We start from the raw sequence: 23,758 nt of genomic DNA on the forward strand, positions 1-23,758 counted from the left end.
GGCTGCGTGTTTTATACCCCTGATGACCTGACGTCATGGAAGAAGGGACAGCAACCGACGCAGGGCCCAAGACTTTGTTAATCAGGCCGACTGAGGGCACCCTGCCAGCACATTACCCAAATGTAATGACTGCAACAGTGAAACACGAAGAACATCTATGGTTTGTACCAGCACCAGGTGAGACATTAAAATGTTCAATTTAATGCCAAAGAATCTGAATAAGGACAGAAGGTAGCTCCAGGCTTCTAAGAGATTCTCCACAGCTGCAGCTGCCATTGCTAAGAGCCAATCCCTAAAATGGGAAACCTTGTCTCCCTGCAACCTATGAAGAAAGGATACAAATGTCACCCATTGGAAAATGAACACACTGTGGGCAGCAGTGACACCAAATGGAACAGTCTCAAATTAGTAATAACTGATTCCAGACTGTTAGAATTTTACGAGCAAGGAGAACTCTTGCAGTTCTGTACAGAACATCCAATCTCCTTGCTGACACAGCAGAATTGACTGCACCAAGACCATGCAAAAGGGGATCTTTTGGAATGTACTACGGGCCTGAGTTCCTTTGTATTTCTGGAAGCTAACAAAAGTCTCAACGCATAGTCATTCCTGATCTGTATGGCTCTTTTTACCAAGTTTTAAGACCTCTTTTCTAGTTACAGCTCTTTCGTGAGATAGAATGTTGGGGGAACAAAGACTACATTTTGGTTGGAAACAGAAAAGGAACAAAACAGCCTGTGGATATAACTGTTCTTGTGCACTTGCCCTGTTTGATGGCTCTGCACAAGGACAGTTTCAGGGACAGATAGCCCGATTGCCTCCAAAGTGGAGTTGTCAGGCAAGCCTTCAAAGACTGGACTAAGATCCCACAGGAGAAGGACCCCATTATCACTAATTGATTTCATAAGGTCTTCCACTCTTTGGCTGATAGCCACTCTGGAAATTTCTATGGCTTCTACTGCCCTTCCAGAGTTTTTGTTATCCAAATGCTGTCACCCAAACCTAAAATCAACTGGTATTGGCCCCAATGCATCCTAGAAAAGGTGAAAGGTATGTTGAAACAGATGGAATTTGACTCCAACAATGACGATCTTCATGTTCCGTTGTTTTGTTTCTCCAGCACTGCTTTTACTGTCTAACCAAAGAGGAGGTTATCACCAAACAGGGCACAATTAAAAGTTAGTCTTGGTATCTTTGGATAAATCCATAAGGAGCCACAAAGTCAGGGTTCTTCCAGTAGTATCATCATCTTATCTGGTGAGGGGCCATCCAAGAAGTTGACTTATGGATCTAGAAGGCCTCCTCTAAGATGAGATCTGATGGAGGAGACCGAGGGAGGGAATCCATCACAGCTTGGCTCTGATTACTTCAACGATCTCTCTCTGAATTCTGGATCCCCAACTGCCAGGGTTGTGTTCTCCATTCTTAATCTTCATCATCATCTGGGGTAAGAGACTCAGCTGGTGAACATGCATGCATGCATGCATGCTTCCCCTGGTATCTGCAACTACCTGACCTCTGGAGGATCTTAGGCAAAGGAAGCTAAAGGCCAGACACTAACTGGGGATCCAAGAGGGTCTGCGGGTGAGCTTCCAGTTTGGGTAGGGATTTACATCTACAGGAGCAGGCAGTTGAGGTGCCATTGCTCTGAGCCTCACAGTCCAAGCTAAAAGGGGGAGCATACAAAGATAACTGCATGGTCAGAACCAAGACTGAAATTGAACTCCAATGTCCTAAAGAGGAGTCGATAACAGAAACTGCCTCATCCCTGACTGCCAACAGTTCAGTCACTGCAGACATCAAAAGTGCAGATCTTGATACCTAACACTGAAAAAGGCTGAATCCCGGAGATAGAATCATTGGTCCCAAGACAGATAAGCCACATGCCGACCCCAAAAGTGCGACCCTAGTTATAAATATCGAAGGCTCCATTGACCTTAAAAAGCATGTAGCCAGCAACATCAGCCTAATGAAAAGGTCATCACTGAAGAAATCAAGGCTGAAATGCTAAGGCCAAGATAATAGTCAAGCCAGAGAAGTCCAACCCAGGCACTGAGCATGCTATGATCATTGGCAATTGGTATTCAGACCTAGCAAGATCCTACAGCAGAAAAGCCTGGGTCCTGTGGAAGAAAAGTCAGATAATAAAGGAACTCTACTTGCCCTAGTGTTGGCAGGAGAGGAGACTTGGGTCCATATCTACTGTGCCAACAAAAAGGCTTTCCAAATTCGTTTGTACTCTAAGTCAATGGTGATTGACCTCTTAGACTTAAAAGATCCTACAGAGTTCCTATATTCAGGCTGGGAGGCATAGAAAGTTCAAGAACCTCGTAAATATGTAAATTGTAAAAGTGTGTGTGTGTGTGTGTGTGTGTGTGTGTGTGTGTGTGTGTGTGTGTATATATATATATATATATATATATATATATATATAATGTATACACACACATATATATATATATATATATATATATATATATATATGTATATATGTATACATATACATATATATATATCTCCATGGATCTACTTCAACCCTTCAAAGCCCCGCATCATCAAAGACGAGATCACTGAGACGAGAATATCGAAATCTCTTTTCAGGGAACCAACGGAACAACATAAATCTTCCCAGGGTAAGTAACCTGTTGTGCAAGACAGTGAAGTTTTCCCTTTTCCCAACTGTAGTGTGATCTCAGAGTTGGTATATTTAGTTAGGGAGGGGTGGGTTAGGGATGCTGTGGTTTAGGTTTTATTTCTTTTTGGATAAGGGGTTACTTACCCTAACAAGATCTTTGTTGTTCCTCGCTAAAATGGGATTTCGATATTCTTGTCTCGACGATCTCGTCTTCAATGATGTGGGGTTTCGATGGTTTGAAGTAGACCATAGATAGAGATAAATACACACAAACACACAGACATATATACATATGAGTCTATATGTAGATTTGCCCTTTTCCCCACTGTAGTGCGATCTCGGACTGGGTATATTTAGATAGGAGGGGGGTTGGGGGGGGCTTCACCCCACCCACACACACTTTGTAATGTTTGAACTGGTGTGTCATGTCTGGCTGGCCTACCGATCCACCCCCCCCCCAATAAAAAAATTGGTGATCTGACTGCTTGTGTAACTTGCAGTTCGCTATTTATTGGTCGATGAAATGGCGTTCAGTGTTTAGCTGTTTCGATTTTGTGATATAAATCACACACACACACACGTAATGCACTCATCAATACTGACGAAATTCAGGCTCAGCCCAGGTAAATCTAAAAGGTGAAATATAATTATGTCAAACACATTTCAATTATTCAAGCTAAATCCTGCTGCTATGAAGGTAAAATCGACAGAACACGTTTAATAAATTTGCAAAGATAAATATTTAAATGAAAACCAATGCACCAAAGACAGCACTTATGCTCTTACCTATGTTAAACAGAATATCTGTACATCAGTCCAGTTAATGGTAATTGTTACACAAATTCTACTTTTGTTTTCCTCACTTTTGTCAAAGCTCCTGAAAACTCAAAAAAAGAAGCAATGCAGAATAATATCGGTGTTGTTACGGCACCTTGAACAGTTCTTACTAAAAAAAAAAAAATGATATTATTCAACAAAAAGCAATTGTTGCCATTATAGTAAATGCAGCTGAGAACATTTGCTGTAAAAACAAATATGCAAACCAGAAACTACAATTTCATTTTCTTCTCAGCCTCTCAACTGAAATAATATTGTGCAGATACAGAAATGTGCTGGAGCAATACAATCTATATCCACTTGGTGGCAGCAAGCACTCACATAAATGTTTTTACCTGCTTCTGTTCGGTTTCCATTCGCAGCTGCCCAAGCTGTTGCGGCTGTGACTGCCAAGACAAAAAATTATAAGGTCCCTCAGAGGGCTTAAAATCCACTGGATTAGAATGCATCTGTTCTGTTAGCCACATCTGAGTCCTCACTGCAGGTTGAATAGTTACAGCAGATACACTCTGATGGCCAAGAGGTGTATATCTCTGTCCATAACCTTCACTAACAGTGGCAGAGGGTTTGCTTTCAGGTAAGGCACTGAATGTCATATCTAAGGCATTTTTCCTTTCTTGATAAGACCAAGTATTTAAGCCATCTTTGCTGCAGCTGCCAGATGTGTGTTTAGAATCAAAAGCTACTGGCTCCTTTTTAAGCAGTTCCTTCCTATCAATTTTTAAATTCCCCATATTCTGATGTAATTGCACAAGTTCACGCATTTTGCAAGGATACATTCTAGGGCTGTCCCTTAAAAGTCCTTCAGAGTTCCTGGATTCCTCTTTCTTTGGTCCATCATCTTGAGAACTAACATCTGAATCACTCAATTTAGACAAAGATGACCATTTTCTAACTGGCCTGTAATCCTTCATATCCAGTGAGATTTCTGGTGTGCCACAGTTCCTGTTCTGTCCAGGGAGAGTAAAGTAAGAGTTCAACTTAGAATAGTCAGTTCTATTAGCTTCTCTGTACTGAGCAAGTGATGAACCACATGTGGAGGGCATCACATGGGCAGTTGGTATAGTGGTCTGGCATCTGATCGGCTGGAATAATGAAGCAGCACTCGAACTGGAGTGATCTGGCAAAATGGGGAAAAAAAGAAAATATTAACTTCAAAGCCACTTTTATTTTTGAATTTCAAAATGCAGTGTTTTGAGGAAAAGTATTAAATGCTTCCAAACTGAGTTTTCTAAAATTCTAGTGAAATGTTCTTTTTTCAACATAAATATATTATGCAAAAGACTGTACAGTTCAGACAGATCAGAGATTAAAGTAAAACCCATTATAGTGGGTCACTTAGCAATTATAAAAAGTGCAACAATGGACACTAGAATGGTAAACAGATCTGCACCACTGGTGATTCACCATCATATTGTGAACCAAGATGTCAGAACTTCTACACTGAAGGGACAGTCTAAACACTACAATACTGAAGGATAATATGGGAGCTGGGTAAAATAGTAAATGCTTAGCAAGACTGTTAAAGGAGGGAGCAAAGTTGAACATCCAAGTCACTGCAAAAACAGTCTCAAGACAAGCATTTTGTCATTCAGATTACTTCAGTTTAAGTGGAACAATGACAGCAATAAAACCACCTGACCAGGAACTAAACTGCACACCCACTGAAAGAGGTAGGAACAGAGGCTTTTCTCAGTGTGTTTTTTTCTTTTTCTTTTTATGAACAGTTTTATTAAATCACAACAGTAATACAGGTACACATGTATTAATATGAACAGTAACATTTTTCATGCAGTATACCACACAAATTGCTCAATTCCTTCCTTCTCTTAAAACTCACTTGTCCAGCTCTTATACATTATTCTGCTTGTACTGTTCTCACAGATTCCATTTATTTCTATGCAATTTACTCTACTTTTTCCAAGGTCCCAGTTCCATTTTTTTATCGCCCTTACAATATTCAGTACTTCAGCTACAGCTGATTTAAATTTTGATTTCCATTTTCTAGTAACTGCTACTTTGGTGAGCCAATGACATTAAGCTTAGTAAGGCCTGACTATGTCTAGGTAATTCAGAGCCTATGTCCCAGTTCAAAACAATTACTGTCTAAGTTAACACCGGCTTGGCTCTCCCAACATTTCTGACAGAAGTCTTGGTAGGGAATTTTTTAAATTTGCCAACTGTTTACATTACCAGAACATGCTCCAATTACCTCTCTTTTTTACATCACACCTCTGATATTTGCAATCAACCCGAGGTGGAACAAATCTCCCACCTCACAGATGTGACAGCTTCAAGATTCTCCTCCCATGTCTTGGTCTACAACTTAAGTGAGAACAAATGGCATGGTGTGTAACAGAAGGGTCTTGGGGACCAAGTCTTCAAGGGGGACTACAAATTGTCCAGACACCAACAAAGAGTAGATGACAGTGCTGGTGAAGTAACCATAAGGGCAAGAAGCCACAAGCAGCAACTGGGAAGGAATAATTTAAAATAACTTTGGGAAACAGTTTCATAGAAAAGGTGGTGGGACTTTGACTATAACTGCCAACATATGTTGTTGATGCTGCAGTTACACAACAGTTGGAAGGTACTAGGATTAAATTGGAAGTATGGCAGGAATGAGTGAATCTGCTTTCCATAGCCAACTGCAACACTAGTCACATTTATGGACTGAGGTTTTTCTACAGATATTTATGAATGAGCATGCCACAAAATAAGGGAGCATGGGAGGAAAAAAAAGCACATAGTGTAAGAAATAGGATCACAGGATATACAAAACAATATGACCACAGGCTATGTGTGCCTTTGCCAATAACCACACTCAGATTCTACCACCAGTTTCAAAGAGGGCAAGGCCTTTAAGTCCCAGAGTAAATTTATGGGTACTTATCCAGTTGTCCAAACTCTGTTTGAAGGACAAGAACAAGACAATCACACTGCTTGACCTGTAGGAGAAGCCTAATCTGCAGCAGGGAGAGGCACTGGGCAATGAAGTTATCCCTCCCATCTAGTTTTATTTATTTCCTGATATAGGTTGAGATCTCTTGGTCTAGTGTTGGCTGCATTATTTGGTTTATCGAGAAAAAGGAAGCCATGGATACTGGGATCCCTGAGAGCATAAGCAAGGCACAGCTTCCACCTCAGAAGCCTATACAAGTACAGGGACATGGATTTCAGTCTCTCCTGGTAACAAAGATTTTTGAGGCCAGACATCCTGTTTGTTAAGAAGGGCAGCACAGTGACAGCATTGTTGCCTCACAGCAAGTGGTTCCCAAAGTTTAATTTCTCAGCTGGGGATGCCTTCTGTACAGAGTGTGCACGTCCTCCCAGTATTCACATGGGTTTCCATCGGGTCCTCCAGTTTCCTCCCACATTCCAAAAATATGCAGTATGTGGACTGGACACTAAATTGGCCATAGGTGCGAGTGTGCATGCAAATGTGTGGTGTAGATGAACTATTGTGGCAAGGTTAGCCACCCGACTGTGTAAATATTGGCTCTAGATGACTTTCAATGTTGAAGAGATACTTGGACCCCATGTACAAAAGGGGGTAAAAGAGGTTGTGGATGCATGGACATCTTGCTTGTTAGGAACCTTTGTGTTTCAAGTGTTTCAAGTTTTTGTTTTGATTGCTTAAAAAGATGCATTCCAAAGGGTGCATTATATTCTACAAGGGCTATGACCAAGGCATAGTATAAGTGAAAATACAACTGTCCAAGTAAATTTACCATAACAACAGATGCTTAAATGATCACTGATGTAGTAGCCTTAGCTATATGGATTATGTCCTGCCAAGGATACAACAGCCATCCAGTTTCCAAAGCTTCAGGGCATCTTCCGCATGCCTAAACTGTCAGGAAGCTCGAGCTGAGCTGAAGAAAAGACAAGTTTGGGCACAAAGCCCTTCAAAGCTTTCCTACCAACAGAGAGACTGAGGCTAAGCCCTGAATGGAAAAATATAGGAACAACAAAAAATAAAACAGTGCAAGAAACTTCCGTGTGTGGAATATTTTCAGTCCATATATTTCTAGTTAATCTCTATATATTAATCAGATTAGACAATAGTAGTAGAAGTAGCAAACAAACTCGTCTTAAGTCAAAACAAAACAAAACAAAAAGTAATAATAGAAAATATATAATTGTACAGCATTACTAAGTATTCGAAAGTAATCCAAGCAAGGCAGGCAGTCTGTTTCCAGTCGAAAATCCTTTAAGTACACAGACAAGCGATCCAAGTAAAACAAAAATAGAGTAATAATTTCCTCACAAGCTTTCTAAATATATATATATACTTTTTATCAGGCATGGGAGTGGTTTATTGTGCTGTAAAACAAAGTCTTATTGGTACACGTTAAATTCACATCCCTTCCCCCATCAGTTTGACATTCCAGCTGGTCCTGCCCTACTTAGTAGCTGTCATAATAATATATAACCCTTATGTATTTTAAATAAAATTATATAATGATGTGGTACCTCTTATTTAACCAAATGATTAAGTAGATTATTAAGTCTGTGATTTTATCCAAGACAATATACTACATGGCTGGAAATATATCAACCTTAGTTCATTTGGTAATCAAAAAAAATATATAAATATATACATATACATTTTGCATATAAAAATCAATTTCTATTTTCAAAATCTATTGTTAACAAAGATCGCTTCCGTCCTTCTAGCACCAGCTAGAAAAACTTTCCCATTTGCCAATATATGACTTTCTAGTAGCCAGTCTTCTTGACTCCATTATTACTTGCTGAAGATCCTCAGTAAACAGGTGCCTAAAAGGAATCAAGACTATATCATCCATACACGCAACTGAAGTTGATTGATGTTGGGGTGTATCAAATATCCCTGTTCTTAATGCGAGTAAATCCAGTCTGTCAGGAAGCTTGTAGTAATTGTCCCTGGCTATTTCCAAAAGGAAGAACCATGGTTGTCTGGGGCAGCAGGATTCTTCAGAAGTGGAAAGAGTGGAAAAGCATACAGGAAAATTCATGTCCAAGGAAAAGAAAAGGCATTTGTCTTCCCCGGCCTTACTGCATGGAGTCCTGGAATAGAATCTTGCAGGTTAACGGTTTGGAAAGGAAGCAAAGAGTTCTACTTGAGCAGCTCACCACAGATGGATCAAATCACGGAAGACACCCTGATGTCTTTTCCATTTGTGAGAGTCTGCTGTGGTCTTGCTCAGCTTATCTATCACACAGTTTTGCTCGGAGAGAATGTAGGATGTCTGTAGAGTGAGATTGTGCTGTGAAGCTATACCCCAAGCTAACATGGCTAGTCTGCAAAGGGGGTACAACCTGGATCCCCCTTGTTTGTTGACGTACCATGACTGTGGTATTGTCTGTAACTACCTGAAGAGGTCGGGGGGGGGGGGCAAAGATGGTTTAGAGAGCCGAGTGCCTTGAGCAGGGCAAGCATCTCCTTGATATTTATGTGCTTAAGTCTGTCTTTGGTATCCCACACCCCCTGCACTTCTATCCATCCTGAAACTACTCCCCAATCAAATCTGATGCATTTCTGCTGACTAACTGCTTTGGAGCAGGAAAGAAGGGAAGACCTGGACTTATGGACATCTGCTGTCTCCATCAAAAGATTTCTCTTCTGTCAAATTCCAGAAGTAGGATTTAAAAAAATAAAGGGTGGTGGTGCTGGAAACAAAGATTTCAGACACCACTGTATCATTCTCACGTGGAGTCTTGCCAGGGGTATCATCAGAATCACATATGCCATGAAATTCAAAATCAAGAGGTCTTCTCTCACAGTGACTTGAGGTCTGAGCTGAAAACCTTAAAAATCCAGCTAGATATAGAGCTATTTTTTTCCAGTGGGAGAAAAGTTCTTTGAACTGAGGTGTCTAAATGCCAGGAGCACAATCATGTGTACAGGGTCAAGAAGGATTTTTGAATGTTTTCTTGAAATCCAGGTCTGTGTAAGAAATCTCTTACCCAAGAGAGAGATTCCTGACACTTTGAAAAAGACTCTGCAAAGATAAGGAAGTTGTCTAAATATGGAAAAATGTGGATACCCAGTAGCCTGCAATAAACTACAACTGGAGCTAGACACTTTGTGAACACTCTTGGCACAGTGAATTGTCTCAAGTCTGCATGAACAAAGATGTAATAATCATCTTTTAAGTCTAGTGTTACCAGGGAACTTGAAAAGAGGAAGAAGAGGTAACAGGTTCATAGGTGTGCACTACGCTAATGGCTCTGGAGCCTTTACAAATCTAGCCCATAGGCATCGTGACGCCCGACGTTAGTACCCAGTGCCTCTATCAAGTAGAGCCACTGGAGTGATCCCCGGGTGTGAACTGTCTATTACCCATCCACTCATCAAGATTTCACTTGAAAAGGGACAGCGAGGTGCTCTGCTTTATATGTATGAGAAGTCTATTCCAGAGCATGAGCAGTCCCTGGGGTGAGGAACCTGTCCCTCCAGCATGTTCTGTTGATTGTGGTAATGAGGTTGAGGTCTCTGGAGTTGGGATTTCTTTAGATGTAGCATTTCTAACAGATCTGGGTTAGACATGGCTTTATATGTCAGGCAGAGATCACCTCTAAGTAGACGATATGTGACAGAGAATAGCTGGAGTCTTGAGTCTGTCCATGTAGGACATGTGTTTACTGCCTAGGATCCTCTTTGTGAGGTACTTCTGTGGCCTCTCCAGCTGTTGTAGGTGTCTAGTGAGGTACAAGCCAAATGGGGCATTACAGTCGATGACTGGTCTAATGAGGGAAAAGTAGAGAGAGACTATGACCTCTTTCTTCCTGGATGCAAAACCATTGGTAATGAGATGTGCCACATAGAAGGACTTTCTGACCACAGTGGCAATGTGGTGGTCGAAGGAGGGGTTGCTGTCAATGTGCATCCCCGGATCTCTTATAACGCCTTCAGTATTCAGCAGGCTCCAATTGATATGGTAATTAGTGGGAACTGAGTTTTTACCAAAGGGGATGACAACGCATTTTTTGGCGTTAAGCTTAAGGCCATGGTTTCAACACCAGTCATTGGTCTCAGTGAGGCCTTTCTGGTCACTGGTCTCAGTGAGGCCTTTCTGTAGGACGTCTGCATCACTTGGGGAGTTAATAATGGTTCCCAGCTTGCAGTCGTCTGCGAACTTGGTCAGCCAGTGTCCCTTTGTATTGGCCTGGACTTCTGAGAAGTAGATGCCAAACAAGAGGATGACCCAAAACTGATCCCGGAGGGACTCCACTCGTGACTGGTCAGCAGTCTGACTTGGAGTCCACTACTTTCACATTGTGTGTTCTATCTGTGAGCCAATTTGCAATAGACCTAGTGATATACGGGTAGATGCCTAGTTTGGTGAGTTTATCAATAATTCCCAAGTGAGGAATGGTATCAATGACCTTGGCCAGATCGAGGTAGGCTGTATGCACTGCCTTACCTTCAACCACACCTTTCATAAAACCAAACTGCGTGGGATTAAGAGTTTGGCGATTCCCTATAATTTTGTTAATCAGGTCCATGATGATGCGCTCTACAGCTTTACATATCAGACTAGTCAGGCTAATGGGTCGATAAATTCCAGGGTCTGTAGTCGCTCCCCCTTTATGGTGAGGGATGACTGTAGCAGTGTGCCACTCAGTGGGGACAAAGCCTGAAGTGAGGCTGTGAATGAACAGGACACACAGATGTGGTGCCAGTTCGCTTTGCAATTCATGTAGAATACAGCCAGGTATAATATCGGGTCCCAGTGGAAGCTGTACTCTTGGCCTTGCACAATGCAGTTTTAATCTGTGCTGCAGTAATGCTGGGTGCTTGGCATTCTTCCAGTATTGTGATTGGTCCTGGGGGGGGGGGGTAAAGTTGGCAATGAATCTGTCGGCCAGTTTATTTGGCAATATCTGTTGGCTCAGTATAGGAGGTACCATTGTGCAGTAACTCGGAGCAAACCTGGGTATTGCTGTGGTGGTTCCTAATATAACTATAGAAGGTTTTGTGATTGTTTTTAGTGTCTTCCACAATTCTGCCTTCATAGCTTGCTTTGGAGGATTTAATGAGGGATCTCAACTTTTTGTTGAGGCTAATAAGGGAGTTTTTCCAGTCTTGGGACTTCACCTTTTTCTGCAACAGTTTCTTCCTTCTGTTATAGAGTTTATTAATGGCAGGGGATCACCAGATTAGCTTCCTTTTTTTGGAGGACAGCATCTTGGTTCTGTTGGGTATGGCTAGTTCCATGCATTTATGTACATGTTCGTACAGTGCATTGCTGCATGATTCGGCAGTCATGCAACTATTTTCCATTGGCATGGGTGCCGTAAAGTTAGCCACCTCTGTTTTTAGGAGCCCAAAGTCAACTTTGGAGAAGTTTCTCAAGGTGGTTACCTTTGTGGGGGGTGTGGGTGAGATGTGGATTTCCATAGTGATTAGTTTATGGTCGGATCTGACGAGGGAGGAATTGACTATTGGTGTAGAGCAACGGTGGCCCGTGTTAATAATAACCAGGTCAAGGATGTTGCTTCCTCTAGTGGGGGTCAGAATGAGCTGGTCCAGGGCATTTGAATGGATGAATTCCAGAAGTGTTGGGCCAGTGTACTGGTGCTTGAGTAGTTTTCCCAGTTGATGGAGGGGTAGGTGAAGTCTCTTAGTATGAGAGTGTTGGGTTGGACCTTGATAGACTCCAGGGTGCTTAGGAAAGTGGAGTGAGAGTCTAGGGACATGGTTGGGGACCTACAGCAGGCTATGACCTGGATCGCCATCTTACCCAATGTTAGTTGTACCTGAAGTATCTCAGATGCGTTATGCTGGGCTACTAGTCTGGAGGTGTGCATATCCTTTATGAATATGGAGACACCACTGCCTTTGGAGCTTCAGTCCATGTTTCGGGGCCGAAAGGTGTGAAATGAGACATAGCCTGGTAGCGCAGGGGTGCTTTCTGCCACTTTAAACCAGGTCTTTGTTACAGCAAAAATATCGATGTTCTCCATTTTGAAGAGTGATTCGAGCGAGTGGGTCTTCAGATTTAGACTTCTAGCGTTGAGCAGCATGACCCTCAGACTACATTTATTTATAGCTGTTACGGTGGTAATTTGGTCTTTGGAACACCACCTAAAAAAAGACACTATAGGGGTGGCAAGTGCCTTAGCCAGTACCCGGAAACCCAGGGGTGACAGATGCAGGCCGCCTCTGGCAAAGCATCGAGGTCCGTCAATCATACCAACCCAAGCAGATACTAGATCCCCTTAGAATGACACCAGAAACTTAGCCAATTGTTGAAGTCAATCATTATTTCTTTGTGCTGTGGTATCATTCTGGGTGATGGTAGGATACTGCTCAGGGCTAGGGTCATACCTGCCTGGGCCACATAAATCAAGAGCTCCACCATGTCTCTTTTCGTCTAGTCCAGGGAGGTGCGTCTCAGGTCATTCACACACACATGGACAATGACAAAGTCATACTTGTACTTGTTGTGGAGTGACCTGAGTGCGTGTGTTATGTGTCCGACTCTGGCACCTGATAGACAGTTCACTGCTACCTTCTCCTTATTCAACCTACTGAGTGGGACATCTGTGTGCCTCACTATTGAGTCACCTATGATTAGTGTATTGGGAAAGGTGTTTAGACTTAGGGGCCTAGGTTGAGGAGCACACTGTAGAGGTGAGCCATGTGTCCTGTGGTTTGTGCTGTGTTGTGGTGGTCGAGTGCATTTCTGTCTTGGACGTCTACTGTTTGGGTACATTTCTATTGAGAGCCTCTGTGAAGTTGGGTGCATGGTTTGTGGTTTTATATGAGAGCTGTGATGGTTGGTGTTTTGCAGGGCTGTGTGTTCCATTTGGTGTGGTGCAGATGTTGACTTTCTCCTCTTGACCAGCTAGTCCGGTCTTGGCCAGAGAGTGCATAACTTCCAATTTGGTGATACAAGTGTATCTCTCAAAAGTCTGAGTACTGGCAGGTAAGAGGAGAGGGTTGCCTGTGTAAATGAGGCAGTTGCTACACTGCCTCTGAATGCCCAAGTGCACCAGGTTAATAGGAGAAAGCACAGGGAACTGCCCTTTAATCATGCCAGGAGGGGTGGTCATAACTACTAAGTACTGGAGCTATTTCTGTGAAGAACGACTGGTGCTGATGGCGTGCTACAATAATTGCAAAACCTTTTGACGTACAATGTGATTAAGTTATGTGAAGTGCGAGAGAGAAAGAATAGCTAGCTCTATGGGAAAAACTGAAGAGCAGACTTTCTGGCACCAGTAATAATTTACCTCAGCTCGGCGCTGCTGCGTGGAGCTTAAACAAGCACAAACCCACACAAACGTGGTATTTTAAACAAGAAAGTTGAAGGGGATGGAAAAACTACCCAAACAGCCAATAAACTACAATTTCTGGGCCAGAAACCACTCCCTCTTGTGGTAGATAGGCTACCTAGTGCTTACCAATCACACTGATAAGCTGGAAGGCTTCCCTCCAACACAGAAAGGTTGGGGGGAGGGGGGCTCAGAAGCTTACAAACAGTCCTGGATACAGCAAATCTGTATCAGAACTAGACAAGTTACAGGAAAGGCAGGAAACAAGTTTTGAACTTTTCTGAAACAAAATGGCAGCTACAACAGTAGTAAAAACAATTAAAATGCAGTGCAAGCTAGCACACTTGAGTGTGTAGCAATATTAAAGCAAATACAGCTTAAATAAATGCAATTAAATTAAACAAATGACTAAAAACAAGTGCAGGAAGACCTACATTAGGAAAACAATCAAAATGGAGGCACTTAAGATTATCTCCTTCTCCTTCCTGATGCTCTTGCAGTCTTACAGGATGCCAAAACTGGATCCGCGGAGCTTAAACAAGCACAAACCTGCACAAATGTGGGGTTTTTAACCAGGCAGTTGAAAGACTGTGAAGTAACATCATTTTGAGTTTGAGCACCATCAAAAACAGGTTAGGAAAGAAAGATCCATAAGTGGTTTCCAAGCATTCTCTTGCTCTGGCACTAACAGCCTCCTTGAATAAAACCCTTCCCCACCTGGGGTGGAGAAATTGGTTCTCTCCCTCAATGAAACAGCATGTGATAAAGAAAGTACAGTTGTGTACACTTACCATAAATGTAGATGTTAGAGTGTATTCACTGTTGCAGTCATCACATTTGGGTTACCTGCTTGCAGTAGCCCTCAGTCGGCCTGATTATCAAAGTCTTGGGTCCTGTGTCGGTTGCTGTCTCATCTTCCATGACTTCAGGTAGTCAGGGCTATAAAGCATGCAGCCGATGCCATTACATCAGTTTTTCTTGCCCCAGATGTCAGTTGCCCCCCCTAATGGGAAGAAATGAAATATATATATGCAAGGTTATACCTCCAACAAAAAAGCAAATACACCAAGAAGCTTGTAAGCATAGTAAAGGAGAATAGAGGTATAGCCAAAAGAAGTCAGGGGACTGGAAGGAGGGTAAAGTACAGTTTTGTACCTACCATAAATGTAGATGTCCGAGAGGAATGCATCTGCAGTCTTTACAAATGGGTTGTCCTGTCGTCAGGCAGCCCTTCGGTCGGCCGGATTCCAAAGTCTGGGTCTGGCTTCGGCTGGTGTCGCACTTCACCCGACGTCATTGCGGCAGTCATTCGGGTATAAAGGCATCAGCCGACGCCATTTTCCTCAGTGTTTCTTGCCCCAGATGCCAGGTGCCCTCTTGGATGGCTAAATTTGGATAAATGCCAAAGTTTCCAAATAGTAGAGAGCAAACACACAAAATAAGCATGTATGTACATATATACAACAAATACACCATAATAGATCCCCCCCAAGCTAGCTGAAGATTGGTAAGTACCCTAGGGGGAAGGAGGGTGGGTAATCCTGACTGCAGATGCATTCCTCTCGGACATCTACATTTATGGTAGGTACAAAACTGTACTATGTCCTTCAAGGATGCATCTGCAGTCTTTACAAATGGGTAGAATACCATAGCTAAGCTAGGGGAGGAGGAAATGAGAATAGATTATGGTGTAGTCAGGATCCCTTGCAAAACAGCAGTGGCAAAACCAGCATGGGATCTAGAGTATAGAGGTAAGTTATAATGCTTGGCAAATGTATACACGGAGGTCCAAGTAGCAGCCTCTATAATGTCCTTGGTAGCCACTCCTCGTAAGAAAGCTGTGGTAGTGGCTGTAGCCCTTGTGGAGTGAGGCCTGATGTTCTCTGGAGTTTTCTTTCCATGGTAGGAGTAACAAAATCTAATGCAATTTCCTATCCATTTGGAGATTGTCTGTTTAGAAATTGGTTTTCCTTCCTTTCCTGTTGCATATGCTACTAGACGCTGGTCAGTTTTTCTATTGTTTTTTGTCCTGTCCAGGTAGTAGCGTAATTGTCTGTGCACATCCAAGGTATGTAAGAGCTTTTCTCCCCTGTTCTGTGGATTGGGGAAGAATGTAGGAAGGTGGATAGCCTGATTTAAAGAGACTCTGGATACCACCTTAGGCATAAATGTAGGATTTGTTCTCATGGACACTCTATCTTGATGGAAGATCAGGAAGGGATGTACTGCCATTAATGCCTGTAGTTCAGAGACCCTTCTTGCTGAAGTTATTGCCAGCAGGAAAGCAGTCTTCCAGGATAAGTATTGCAATTCTGCTGTAGCTGCTGGTTCGAAAGGAGGAAGAGTCAGTTTTTCTAGCACAAAGTTCAAGTCCCATGCTGGCAATGGAGGTTTCCTGGGAGGTTTTACATTTTTAATTCCTCTCAGAAACTGTCTGAGCAGAGGATGCGAGAAGACAGGAGGATCCGAGGAATAGGACAGGCCTGTATGGAAGAGCTCCGCCAAGTACTCCAGGATGCTGGCTATGTTCACCAGTGTCACATCTTGCCCCTTTGCAGTACTCCAGATGAGATATCTTTTCCATTTTGCTGCATAATTCTTTCTTGTTGAAGGTCTACGAGCCTCCAGGATTATGTCTTTAACCCTTTGGGATAAATTTGGGTTAATTGCTGCTATGTAATGTTCCAGGCAGTTAGCTGCAGAGTTTTTAGGTTTGGATGCAGGGTGTTGTAGTTGTTCTGTGTCAGCAGTAATGGGATCAGAGGCAGTGTCCATATTTGTTCCCGGGACATGCTCCTCAGCAGTGGATACCAATGTTGTCTTGGCCAGTCTGGAGCTATCAGAATGATCCTCGGACGTTCCTCTTTGATCTTCAGAAGCACCTTGTGCATCAAAGGAAGTGGTGGGAATGCGTATGCTGTCAGGCTTTTCCAACTGAAGGCTAGGGAGTCCACCTTCCAAGCAAGTGGGTGGTAAGTCCTTGTGCAGAATTTCTTCAACTGGTGATTGAATGGGGATGCAAACAAGTCTATTTGTGGTAATCCCCATTCTCTTGTGATGGCTTTGAAGATGTCCGGATGCAGCATCCATTCGTGGGCATCTGTTGTAGTTCTGCTTAATATGTCTGCTAGAATGTTTTCCTTCCCTGGTACATAAATTGCCTGTAACTGAATGTTGTAGCTCAGAGCCACATCCCATAGGTCCAGTGCCAGCCGGCATAGAGGGTATGAGTGTGTGCCTCCCTGTTTGTTGATGTACCACATAACTGTGGTGTTGTCTGTCCTTATCATCAACTGGCCTTCTTGGAGAAAAGGTCTGAATGCCTGGATTGCCAATTTTACTGCCATCATTTCTTTGAGATTTATGTGCAGATGCAGCTGGTCTTGAGTCCATAGGCCTTGAATGCACTTGCCCATCATGTGTGCCCCCAACCGAGGTCTGAGGCATCTGTCGTGATGGTTTGTCTTGGTTGACTTTTGCAGAAGGGCAATCCTGTGTTTGATTGACAGGCCTGAGCCCACCATAACAACTCTTGCTTCAGGCATGGGATCAATGGAATTTTGGTTTCTAGGCTGTGCTTGTGCTGAGACCACAAATTCTTTAGGTACCACTGTAGCTTTCTCATATGCAGCCTGGCATGAGGGACCAGTATTATGCAGGATGCCATGAAGCCTAGAGCTTGTAGCACTTTTCTTGCAGTTAGATGGCTCTGCTTTGTTAATGTCAAGAAGTAGAGAGGAAGTTGCTCTTTCTTTTCTGCAGTTAGAAATGCCATTTGTTTTGATGTGTCCAGTTCTGCACCCAGAAAGGTTATTCTTTGGGATGGAATCAGCCTTGACTTTTTTGTATTGACTGTATATCCCAGGGCTTGCAGCAGGTAGATGACTCTTTGTAAGTCTTCTGTTAGTTTGTTTTTGTTGTCCGCTTGTATCAGGCAGTCGTCCAGGTAGGGATAGATTTGAATTCCTGAAGTCTGCAATGAGCGATTACTGATGCCAGGCATTTTGTGAACACTCTGGGCGCAGTAGATAAGCCAAAGGGCAATGCTGAGAATTGATAATGCTCTGATCCTGCAAGAAATCTGAGGTATCTTCTGCAAATTGGTCTTATGGGGACGTGCAGGTATGCCTCCTTGAGATCTAGAGTTACCAGCCAAGACTCCTTGCCCAGCATGGGAAGAAGCTGCTGTAGGGTCAGCATTTTGAATTTTGGAACAATGAGGAATGTGTTTAAAGCGGACAGATCTAGAATAGGCCTCCATTTGTTTTCTTTTCTTGGTACCAGGAAGAGCCTGGAGTAAAATCCCTTTCCTTGCTCCATAGATGGTACCTTTTCAACAGCTCTCATTCTTAATAATTGAGATATTTGTTTTAGAGCTTCTGCCCTTTGAGAAGGTGGTAGGTTTGGCATTCCTCTCTTTCCTGGTAGTGTATGGAAATGGAACCTGTAACCTTTGTCTATAGTTTGCAAAATCCATTTTTTCTCTTGTAATGCAGTGCCAGTTTCTTGAAAATAATGTTAGTTTCCGCCTAAGGGTGCTTCTAGTTGTTCCCTGGTAGGCGGTGCCACCGCCAAGTCACTGTGATTGAGTTGTTGTAGTGGTGGTGGCTGTATCCGTGCCTTGTTGGTTGTTACCCTGCCACTGGCGACCCCTGTAGGCACCCCTGGATTGGTTTCTGCCTCTAGAGCGCCCTTTCCTGCCTCTTTGGGCCTTAGAGGAGTCCGGAAAGGACCAATTCTTGGAGGGCCAGTTCCTGCTAAACCTTGGAGGTTGAACTTGTAAGAAATCTTTCACTGTTTGCACAGATTTTGCTTTCTCTTCCATCTTTTTTAGTACCTGCTGTGCGGGGGCACCAAATAAATTGACCTTGTCCATAGGTGCATCCAAAAGCTTAGATTTGACATGGTCTGGTAATGCCTGTTCTTTCAACCATGCATGCCTCCTGATAACTGTGCCAGTCATGGCTGATCTAAAGGAAGCCTCCAGTGCATCATAGCCACATTTTAAAGAATGGTTACTAACCTGCTGTATGTTATGTAACATTTCTTGAACATACTTTTTATCTAAAGATTCTTCAGAGGACAGCTTTTTAGTTAACTGGTCAAGCATAAACTCTTGATATTGAATCATATGAAATTGGAAGTTCAAAGCTCTAGCTGACAAAGTAGCAGAGGTGTAAACTTTTTTACCCCATCTCTCTAAGGACCTGGATTCCCTTTCAGAGGGGAGGGGGTTTTTAGAAGAAGTAGCTGCTACAGCTTTAGGGCCCTGGGAGATAGTCTCTGGATCTGCAAAAGGAGCCTTATATAAGTGGTGATGAGTGTCCGGGACCCTGTAGTACCTATCGGGCTTAGCAGGAGCCAGCAGTGCAAGCATCATTAAATGCATCATCAACAACAGATAGAACTGGAGGTATAGCTAAAGGCCTATGCTGTGGCAAATGTAGAAAGGTCCTAAGCCTTTTTCTAGAGTCTGAGAAATCTTGGCCCTGCCACTGAAATTGTTCCCTCATAGCATGCAAGGTTTCCCCAAAGGAAAATTCCTCAGGAGGAGAGGCTGAAGGGATGGACTCCTCAGCATCAGAGTCTTCGTAAGGAGAATAAGAAGCCTCAGGAGGGTCTGTATGTTCTGAGTCATCAGAGGAATCATCTGTGGGTACTGGCTCAGGGGGCTCTGCTCTAGGCCTCTTTTCTGGAGGAGGGAGAGAGGCCCTGTCTGGATGAGGCTGTGCTCCACGAATTAAAGAGATGAGATCATCTGCCAAAGAAAGCATATGGGAGCTGGTGCTGGGCCTGTGAGAGGGGGGCTTGGCAGGCACAGGTTTTGATGCTTTGGCTGCTTTAGCCCTGGCAAAGGCCTTAATAGACATAGCTGGAGGAGGCCTAGCAGCTCCACGTGCAGGGGTAGAAATATCTAGGGGAATGGTGTCAGATAAATCCTGTGAAATCACAACAGAAGGTTGGATTTCAGAAGCCGTTTCTACCAGGTTAGAAGAGGCCTCGGTAGAAGGCAAGTTATCGGCTGAAGAAAGAACCGCTTGCTCGGTTTCGGCTGAAACCGAGACACTCATGGTTTGCTTAACCGCGGTTTCGGCCGAAACCGCGGACCGCGAGTGTCGGTCCTTTTCTTTGCGTTTTTTGGTTATTTGCGTAGTCGGAGGATCCGACGGCATAATGTAGGCAAAATCGGAGCCGAAAATCTGTTCAGCAAAGTCCGAGCGACGTCTAAGCGTCCGTCAGTTAAAAGAAGCACAGGCTAGACAAGCTGCTACGTCGTGATCTGGGCCTAAACAATGTATGCAATAGGAGTGGAAATCTTTATGAGGTATTTGTTTCCCACAAGATAAACAGTTATTAACTTTCTCTGACATCGGCTGAGGCAAGAAAGAGTCCCCAACGGGGTACTTAGCTTTATAGAAGTCTTCGAAGTAGTATTCGGTAGTAGTAATCTCTGGATCTGACCGACCGGCACTTGCGAACAGCTTCTGCTTTGGGCGCCACGCGGCAAGAAAGACTGAGGAAAATGGCGTTGGCTGATGCCTTTATACCCGAATGACTGCCGCAATGACGTCGGGTGAAGTGCGACACCAGCCGAAGCCAGACCCAGACTTTGGAATCCGGCCAACCGAAGGGCTGCCTGACGACAGGACAACCCATTTGTAAAGACTGCAGATGCATCCTTGAAGGACATCCAGGAATGCAACAGTGAATACACTCGAACATCAACATTTATGGTAAGTGTACACAACTGTACTATGTTCTTCGTGTTTCACTGTTGTAGTCATCACATTTGGGTAGATTCCCAAAGTTAAGGATGGGAGGAGGAATTTAAGACAGCATTAGGACCAGCTATAAGGCCCTGCAAGACTGCAGTGGCAAAACCAGCTCTGGATTTAGAGAAAATAGGCAAATGGTAATGCTTGGTGAAAGTATGTACAGAACTCCAGGTAGCAGCTTCTAGGATGTACCTGGTAGAGATACCTCTGAGAAAGGCTGTAGAGGTAGATGCAGCCCTGGTTGAGTGTGGTTTTATCCCCTGTGAGATAGGTTTTCAATGGTGCTTATAGCAGAAATGAATGCAATGGCCTATCCATTTAGAAATGGTTTGCTTTGAAATGGCCTTCCCCTTTGCCCCTGCAGCAAATGCCACCAGCAGATTTCCTTTGAGGTGTAGCCCTGTCCAAGTAAAATCTAAGTTGTCTGTGCAGTAACCATTTCCCTTTGTTCTGTAGATTAAAAAAGAAGGTTGCAAATGAATGGACTGATTAAGAGCCACACTGGATACTACCTTGGGCATGAAGGAGGGATTGGTCTTGAGGGACACCCTGTCCGCATGAAAGATGATGAAAGGCTCCACTGCCATAAGGGCCTGTAATTCAGAAACCCTTCTTGCTGAAGTGATTGCTAAAAGGAAGGCTGTTTCCCAAGAAAGGAATTTTAACTCTGCACTTGCAGCTGGCTCAAAAGGAGTGAGTTTATCCAATACAAATTTAAGGTCCCAGGGCTAGAGTTGGGGCTCTCCTGGGTGGTCTTACGTTTTTGGCCCCCGTAAGGAACTGCTTGAGCAGTGGATAAGAGAAGAGGGGTGGTTCTGTGTTGTAATGAGCTAAAATGGCTGAGGCATGAATTTTGATGGAGGAAAAAGAAAGGCCCTTGTGAAGCATCTCAGTTAAGTGTTTAAGAATCTGAGGTAAATTGGGCACTGCTGTGCCCATCCCTTGAGTTTGGTTCCAGGAACAGAATCTTTTCCATTTTTCAGCATAAGGTTTTTTAGTACTAGGCTTCCTTGCCTCCAAAATGACATCCAACACTTGTTTACTGAGGGATGATAACGGAGAGGTCAATTAGCCAGGCTGCCAGGTTCAGGGTTTGAAGCTGAGGATGCAGAATCTGGCCATCCTTTTGAGACAGCAGGGTAGGGGTCTGAGGCAGGTCCTATGGTTCTAGCAGTGACACTGCACAAATGGGGGTACCAGTATTGGCGTGGCCAGTCTGCTGCAATCAGTATCGTCCTTGGTTTGTCCTGTTTGATCTTTAGTAGTACTTTGGAGAGGAGAGACAGAGAAGGAAAGGCATAAACTGCCTTTTTCCAGTTGAAGGACAGGGCATCCACTTTCCAAGCTTGTTTGTGGGGAGTCCTTGTGCAGAATTATTCCAATTGGTAATTCTGAAGGGAGGCAAACAGGTCTATATCTGGGCTCCCCATTTGTTTATCAACATGTTGAAAGTCTTTGGTTCCAGTTTCCATTCGTGTGTGTCCATGAGATTTCTGCTTAGTTCATCTGGCAATGTATTTAGTTTTCCTGGCAGGAATTGAGCCTGTAGATGCACTTGGTAGCGCAAGGCTGTGTTCCACAGAGCCATGGCTAGTCTGCAGAGGGGGTATGTAATGAGTCCCCCCCTGCTTGTTTATGTACCACACAACAGTGGTGTTGTCCATCCTTACCATTAATTGTCCTGGAAGAATGTGGTCCTTGAAGGCTGTCACAGCATTCTGTACAGCTAACATTTCTTTTTGATTGATATGCAGGTGCATTTGACTTGGGTTTCATTTGCCCTGAATGCACTTCTCTGCCAGGTGAGTCCCCCATGCACAGTCTGATGCGTCTGTTGTTAGGGTTTGGGAGGTAGGGGGTAGAATGAATGGCAGTCCCTTGTTTTGGTGGCAGGCCTCTACCCACCAAAGGAACTCTAACTGTAGGCAAGGTATGATAGGAATCATTGCTTCTAGATACTGAGAATGTTGACACCATAGGCGTTTTAGATACCATTGTAGCTTCCTCATATGCAGTCCTGCATATGGAATTAGGAGAATGCAGGAGGCCATGAACCCCAAGGCCTGCAGTACTTGGCCTTGCAGATAGCAGGGTTTTTATGGTCATTAGTTTGAAGTAAGCTGTCAAATGAATTTGTTTTTCTGGTGTGAGGAAAGCCATCTGGGAAGTTGTGTTTAAGCTTGCTCCCAGGAATATAATTTGTTGACCGGGTGCAAGATGTGATTTCTTTTCGTTTATGGTGTACCCCAGACAAGTTAGTAACTTTTGTACAAACGCCAAAAGTATATCCTGGCTTTCTGCCTGAATTAGACAATCGTCCAGGTATGGGTATATTTGAATATTTCTTTGCCTGAAAAATGCAATAACTGGAGCTAGGCACTTTGTGAATACCTTGGGCGCAGTAGATAAGCCAAAGGGAAGTGCAGAAAAAGTACAGTTGTGTACACTTACCATAAATGTAGATGTTTGAGTGTATTCACTGTTGCAGTCATTACACACACGGGTTATCCTGCTGGCAGGCTACCCTCAGTCTGCCTGAATTCCAAAGTCTAGGTCCGGCGTCGTTTGCTATCGCCTCTTCCCTGACATCAGTGCACCAGGGGTATAAAAGCTGCAGCCAACACCATTTTCTTTAGTTTTTCTTGCTTCAGATGTCAGCTGCCCCCAAGAGGGTAGGCTAAAAATATGCCAATAAAACATGCATGCACCAAAATATATAATACCTTCATCTACAAGGAAATACACCACATAGGTTGTATAGATTAGAGAGGTGTAGATACGTTCCAGCAAAGAGATGGGGGATGGTGGGTGGGTAACCTGGACTGCAACAGTGAATACACTCGAACATCTACATTTATGGTAAGTGTACAGAACTGTACTATGTTCTTCGTGTTTCACTGCTGCAGTCATTACACTTGGGTTGAGTCCCAAAGCTATGGTTGGGAGGTTGGAGCTAAATAGCATTAGGAGCGGCTATGAGGCCCTGCAGAACTGCAGTGGCAAAGCCTGCCCTGGATTTACAGTAGAGTGTTAAATGATAGTGCTTTGTAAAGGTGTGCACTGAACTCCAGGTAGCAGCCTCTAAAATGTCTTTGGTTGGTACTCCCCTGAGTAAGGCTGCAGAAAGTACAGTTTTGTACCTACCATAAATGTAGATGTCCGAACAGGATAGCATCTGCAGTCCTAACAAATGGGTTGTCCTGTCGTCAGGCAGCCCCCGGCCCGGGTTCCCGGGGGCTGG

The 23,758-nt window shown here is 43.6% G+C and overlaps 1 protein-coding gene across 1 annotated transcript in view; it reads right to left on the bottom strand.

Moving 5' to 3' along the window:
- Nucleotides 1–23,758, bottom strand: part of CEP85L (centrosomal protein 85 like) — a 1,265,215-nt gene that overhangs the window by 955,394 nt on the left and 286,063 nt on the right. The window contains exon 3 of the mRNA XM_044074367.1: nucleotides 3,808–4,592. Within this exon, the coding sequence (XP_043930302.1) occupies nucleotides 3,808–4,592 (785 nt within the window). The remainder of the gene's footprint in view (nucleotides 1–3,807; nucleotides 4,593–23,758) is intronic.

Source organism: Protopterus annectens, chromosome 1.part1, assembly GCF_019279795.1.
Source record: "Protopterus annectens isolate FY-2018-M chromosome 1.part1, PAN1.0, whole genome shotgun sequence".
Taxonomy (NCBI): Eukaryota; Metazoa; Chordata; order Ceratodontiformes; family Protopteridae; genus Protopterus; species Protopterus annectens.